This window comes from Syngnathus typhle, linkage group LG2, assembly GCF_033458585.1.
Source record: "Syngnathus typhle isolate RoL2023-S1 ecotype Sweden linkage group LG2, RoL_Styp_1.0, whole genome shotgun sequence".
NCBI classification, from domain to species: Eukaryota; Metazoa; Chordata; class Actinopteri; order Syngnathiformes; family Syngnathidae; genus Syngnathus; species Syngnathus typhle.
In genome coordinates, this window is record NC_083739.1 from 509,439 (window position 1) to 515,712 (window position 6,274).

Here is a 6,274-nt window from a genome sequence, read left to right on the forward strand (position 1 = left end):
CTGGAGAAATTGCGTGTGAAGGCGAAATGTATGAATAACTTTTTCGGGGAATGCTGCCGAACGATGTTGAAACGTGTTGAATTACTTGAGAAATGTAGAATATTTGGAGAATTTGTAGTGAATTTCAAAATTGAAAGTTTGGAATATTTGGTAAGTGGGAAGTTGTGGAATAGGTAGGCAAAAGATGAACGGTTGAAAGTTGGAATGGGTTGAATCAGTTGAAAAATGTAGAAATTAGAGTAGAAAAACGAAATTTTGGAGAATTTGGTTGAATTTCAAATTTGGAATTTTTGGTAAGTGGGAAGTTGTGGAATAGGTAGGCAAAAGATGAACGGTTGAAAGTTGGAATGGGTTGAATCAGTTGAAAAATGTAGAAATTAGAGTAGAAAAACGAAATTTTGGAGAATTTGGTTGAATTTCAAATTTGGAATTTTTGGTAAGTGGGAAGTTGTGGAATAGGTAGGCAAAAGATGAACGGTTGAAAGTTGGAATGGGTTGAATCAGTTGAAAAATGTAGAAATTAGAGTAGAAAAACGAAATTTTGGAGAATTTGGTTGAATTTCAAATTTGGAATTTTTGGTAAGTGGGAAGTTGTGGAATAGGTAGGCAAAAGATGAACGGTTGAAAGTTGGAATGGGTTGAATCAGTTGAAAAATGTAGAAATTAGAGTAGAAAAACGAAATTTTGGAGAATTTGGTTGAATTTCAAATTTGGAATTTTTGGTAAGTGGGAAGTTGTGGAATAGGTAGGCAAAAGATGTACAGTTGAAAGTTGGAATGGGTTGAAACGGTTGAAAAATGTAGAAATGAGAAGGGAAAAAGGAATTGGGTGTGAATTTCAAAATAAAAGATGTGAAGTTTTTGGTAAGTGGGAAGTTGTGGAATAGGTAGAAAAAGGATGAATAGTTGAAAGTTGGAATGGGTTGAATTGGTTGAAAAATGTAGAAATGAGAAAGGAAAAAGGAATTGGGTGTGAATTTCAAAATAAAAGAAGTGAAGTTTTTAATAAGTGGGAAGTTGTGGAATAGGTAGAAAAATGATGAACAGTTGAAAGTTGGAATGGGTTGAATCGGTTGAAAAATGTAGAAATGAGAAGGGGAAAAGGAATTGGGAGTGAATTTCAAAATAAAAGATGTGAAGTACTTGGTAAGTTGTGGAATAGGTAGAAAAATGATGAACAGTTGAAAGTTGGAATGGGTTGAATCGGTTGAAAAATGTAGAAATGAGAAGGGAAAAATGAAATTTTATGAAATTTTGCAAAATTTTATGCAAATTCTAAAAGTGAAAACGTGAAAATTTTGAATTTGGCAAGTTTGGGAATGTCCCCAATGTGATTTGAATGTGTTGAATGTTGTGAATTTCAAACTGGAACAACGTAAATGTGAAATGTTGAATCTGCCATTAAGAATGAATGGGGCAAAAATCGCCATAAATTTATGAATTATGCGAAAACGGAAAATTTTTGGAACGAGAAAAATGTGAGCAGTCGTGCCATGAATATATGGAATAAGTGAAAAGTGGAACGGAGTGAATCGGTTGAAGTGCTATTATGCACTTATTTGACAACAACTACTGCTCGCAGTAACATCATGTTGTAGTGGGTTGACATAATTCACCCGGAACCTAAGTTCACGTTGCCGAGTTCCGGTGGGATGGTTTACACGTGTGGGAGTTTCCGGTTTGAGTAGTGTGTGTTAGGATCTCGAGGAGAAAAGAGTCGGCCCGTGGTTGAGAGAAGCAAGATATAAATGTCATTAAAACAACTGCCGTTGGCACCGTCATTTATCACTCCGCCTCCGACTCCAGTCCTTGCACACCACAATGTATCCTTTCTTGATTTGTTTGACTCTCCACAGTTAATGCCATCAGTGCATAGCAGTGTATGTTTGTTTTGATTTGCTAATTGGTTCATGCAATTTGAACATTCTTGCTGCTGATCACGCTCATTTCAGTAAGAATAGTTTACATTAGGGATGTGATGCACGTCTGCCGCTTTCTTGTTTTAAATCTTTTTGGATGAGCTGATATGAATAGGCCAGTTCTTGGAGTTTTCAAATGATGAAAATACCCTTATTATTTACTAATCCAAACAAAATGAATTCATGCAGTTTGCCGTGGTATCAAAAGAGTAGATGTGCTACTTAGAGAACAGGCAAGGCTTGTGATTTTCAGAACGGGACAGCATTGACGTCAATGCAGCTCACAAAAATGCCATAATTCATACTTGTGATATATATCGTATCACTTCGTTTTCCGGACTAATTCGCTGCTGGGAGTCAGTCAAACGTTTCAAAATCCCTCTGCTCGCAAAATGGTGTAAACTGTAAATGATAGTGAAACAGATGAGATCATGTCTTTTTTTTCCTGGGCGTAAACCATTTTCAAAACAGTTTATAATTGCTTTAAAAATACGCAAGGTGAAATATGTATTGACGTAAGCAATTTCGTTATTTAAAGCCAACTTTTAAAAAAATGTCCAGCAAATAAGTGACATCACCGTTAAGGGAGGGGTGTGGGAATTGGAAACAGTTCAATGATTTCAGCCAATAGCGTGAAGGCGTTGTGAATCGTCATCAGGTTGCATTCAGATAATCCGATTTGGCCAAATATCTGGGGACGTGTTAGGGCACCGGGAAACATGTCTTCTCTCTGGGACGCAGTTTGTTTTCCTCCAAGAATCCGAGTGCGATCCAAGACGTGAAATAAAATCCAAGCGGAAAGATCTTGGGGTGTTCAATGCCAAAGTTGCCGTGTTGACGACCGGATGACTTTAGGTTTTACGAGGGGCACCTGAATGCACCAGCCGGGGATGGGTTGGGATGGGATTGCTTCCCAGCCGGGACGCTTCATTTCATATATTGCTGCTGCTAGTGTTGGTCCCTCCGCTACCCGCCAGCGTGGGCAGGAAACACGGAGGCGCGTGAAGGTCTTCTTCGGTCCAGGTAGGCAAATATTAAAAAAAAAAAAAGAAGGATCGTCACTGGCTTGTTGTGACAAGACAAATGAAAGTTAAATCAGCACTGGACTTTGAGCTGGCTAACTAACTAGCTAGCTCGCTCGCAGCAGAAGCTCAGCGACTTGTTGAAACATGTTACTTTCCCCCGAAGTTTTGCATTCCAGATGTTGTTCGGGGTGCGTGCCACTCCACGAGCATTCCCTTTGGCCCTGAAAGTAATTTCAAAAAATTAAAACCTTGAACCAACCATCCCTGAAAGTGGCACGGTGTATCGGATTTGATGACGTCATGTGATTGCGAAATTCAAGTCTGGACTTTAAAAAGACGTCAGTGTGTTGACGTCCGTCTGTCCGTCACTGGACTGCCTTGCGGTCAATTGTCCGACGGCTAACAAATGAAGTGTAGATCGCGGCGGAGCACTTTGAAAGCTTGCCGAAATGCTTCTCCTTTGGAATCTGAGCAACCACACCCTTGTTGTGCTGCTAGGCTCCGGCGTTTCCCAGCGGCTTGGAGCCGTTCCTGCAAAAATGTGATGCTATTTGAACCCGCAAAGCGCTGCGACGCTGCAAGGAGCCAGTTGCACATGCAAATGCAACGAGCTCCAATCGACTTATTCATCCACAACAGGAGCCAGACTACTTCCGGATGGTACATTTATTTTTGCTCTGTGGCACGGGATGACAGACACCAAACCCAATCCGCGGAGATTCATTCTGTGGAGTTGCTGACAAGATTGTCCGGTGACTCGTCGCGTCATTTTTAGCGTCATTAAGACAATTGGGGCAAAATGATCATAAAGCATGCCCTGAAAACAAACGCATTCAACTTAACTGGATTTCAAAGCTCCAAGTCTAAATGAAATGATGAAAAATGACACTTGGCAAGGTGGTCCCATTTTGCGCTCGTCGTCCTTCTTCATCACGCAATGCGTAGCTCGGGAACAAAGTGCACGTTTTTTCCAGGACTCGGGCGTCCTCGTTGTTTGGTTCAGGTAGGCGGGTAACTCCACTCAGGCACGTGTCTTGCGCTTGCAGATGGCAGCCATCAGGAAGAAGCTGGTGATCGTGGGAGACGGCGCCTGCGGCAAGACCTGTCTGCTCATCGTCTTCAGTAAGGACCAGTTCCCGGAGGTCTACGTCCCCACGGTCTTTGAGAACTACATTGCTGACATTGAAGTGGATGGCAAACAGGTAGGTGGGGCTTTTCTTCGTCGCAATAACAGGAAACGGATCGGCAGCACCTTCCCGTGCGGCCGTGGAAATCCCCGTTGAAGCCTTTGTACCCGATGACTCGTGTCACTTCCTCGAGCTGCTCCAAACGGGGCACGGATCCGCCGGGAGTCTGCCGCAGACCAAAGTCCGGTGTCGAGCGCCAGAAGACTAACCCAAGTGTTGCGAGGAGAGTCGTCTCCTAGCCCCAAATGCTTTCTAACTCAGAAAAGAGACCACCCCAGCCCCCCAGCCCACCCTTTCACATGGGCCCGTATTTACTTGCATAGAGATGTGACACGGTTGCATGGTGGGGTGGCGTGTTCCATTCACATTGGAGGTCCGAGTGTGTTTTTGGCCCCAGCTCCTGTTTAGCAGCAGGGAAAGGGAGGGGGAAGCATCTGGAAGTGCAGCTCGCTGACCTAGTTGAAACGGCAGGTGGAACTGGCGCTGTGGGACACGGCGGGCCAGGAGGACTACGACCGATTGAGGCCTCTCTCCTACCCCGACACGGACGTCATCCTCATGTGCTTCTCCATCGACAGCCCCGACAGTCTCGGTAAGCGTGAGAGCCCGCCGCCGCCACCGCCGCCCTCTGTGGACACTTTGCCACTCGTAAAGCGTTGTCAAACACGGTGCAGCGGCGCTAAGGCTTCCCTTCAGAGCGTCGTACAGCCAAGGAGGTGTCCACGCCTTTGAGCATCTGCCGAGTCATAAACATCGTTTCCGCTCGGTCTCTGTCGGATGATGACGACGCGGCAAGCCTAAATTTGAAAAGCTGGAATGTTCTGCCTGAGAAGCTCCTTCCCACGCCGCGTTGGTAGCGCTTCTCTCTGCACGTTAGCGGAGGGCCGCTGACCTCTCTCTATATTTGCACGAGGAGGAAGCCAGCCAGCCAGCGCCGTGCTTCTCCCTTGTAAGGCAAAATGCCCCCATCGTGCGCACGCAGCACCCCCCCCGATCTGCAACTGCTAGCTTTTCGCATGACTTTGCTGGTCCAATTTCAGCTGCCTTTTTTCGCTTTGACCTGCAAGCGCGAAAAACACAAGGGCAGTTTGACAGATGACCAACAGTTCTCCCAAAGAGGCGCCAAGCGCTCGAGTGGCACTCCGAGGTGCAAACTATTGCTCCGAGGTGGCTTTGTTGTCTCTCCTGTTACACTGCCTCCTGCTGGCTGAGGCCCGTGCAGGCATTGCAACCGCTGTCGTTTCCAATGCAAAAGTCCATTGCCGCACATGGTTTCATTTGACCTTTCCGTAGAGAACATTCCGGAGAAATGGACGCCCGAAGTGAAACACTTTTGTCCCAACGTCCCCATCATCCTGGTGGGCAACAAGAAGGACCTCAGGAACGACGAGAGCACGCGCCGAGAGCTGGCCAAGATGAAACAGGTGCGAGTGTTTAAATCCCTCAAAGGTGGTGCCGTTCTCAGCTCGCCGCCCCGCAGGAGCCGGTCAAGTCGGACGAAGGCAGAGACATGGCCAACCGCATCGGCGCCTTCGGCTACCTGGAGTGCTCGGCCAAGACCAAGGACGGCGTGCGGGAGGTGTTTGAGATGGCCACCCGGGCCGCCCTGCAGGTGCGCAAGCGCAAGAAGAGGAACGGCTGCCAGCTCCTGTAAGGGGGACGCGTGAAAGACCGACGACACCGCACGCCTGTACGAGCAAGACACTTTGTGGGACCTTTGCTCGGCTTCTCACACCTTTGGTTGAAGCCAAGGACTTGCCACTCTCTCTCTCTTTCTCCCCCCTTCCCTCCCTCCGAAATGTCTTTGTAGTCATGTGCATTGACTTGACAAATACATCACATCTTCATCTGCACCAAGTTGCTTTCTTTCATTTGTCTTGAATTGGACACGACTGCTTTGTAAGACGGACGGGCCTGGAGAAGTTAAGGCAAAACTGGGTTTCTTTTGTGATAACAGGTTCTCCGCGGCCCAAGTCTACTCAGATGGGCACCAGCTCAGTCTTATCGGGAAGATAAGGAAGGATGGCAGATTTTTACCCTCTTTTAATTGCAGTTTGTTTATTGACAAAGCACGTTTCGTACACAAGGCGGCTCGATCAACCTTACACAAGCAAAGACATAAACACGGCCAAGCAGCAAAAAAA

General features: G+C 46.2%; 1 protein-coding gene across 1 annotated transcript; it reads left to right on the forward strand.

Moving 5' to 3' along the window:
• The first annotated feature begins 2,488 nt into the window (after positions 1-2,488).
• Positions 2,489-5,983, forward strand: LOC133144546 (rho-related GTP-binding protein RhoA-D-like). The gene is made up of 5 exons (XM_061267337.1): positions 2,489-2,941; positions 3,990-4,145; positions 4,602-4,722; positions 5,424-5,554; positions 5,611-5,983. Exons 2-5 carry the CDS (start codon positions 3,990-3,992, stop codon positions 5,782-5,784), a joined length of 582 nt encoding a protein of 193 aa, XP_061123321.1. The 5' UTR covers positions 2,489-2,941; the 3' UTR covers positions 5,785-5,983.
• Positions 5,984-6,274: the final 291 nt, after the last annotated feature.

Bases quoted from the DNA above. Each gene is read 5' to 3' on its own strand.
- LOC133144546 (XM_061267337.1), top strand. From the start codon at position 3,990: ATGGCAGCCATCAGGAAGAAGCTGGTGATCGTGGGAGACGGCGCCTGC. The intron at 4,146-4,601 runs GTAGGTGGGGCT...TTGAAACGGCAG, and splicing joins TTGAAGTGGATGGCAAACAG to GTGGAACTGGCGCTGTGGGA. The intron at 5,555-5,610 runs GTGCGAGTGTTT...GCCGCCCCGCAG, and splicing joins AGCTGGCCAAGATGAAACAG to GAGCCGGTCAAGTCGGACGA.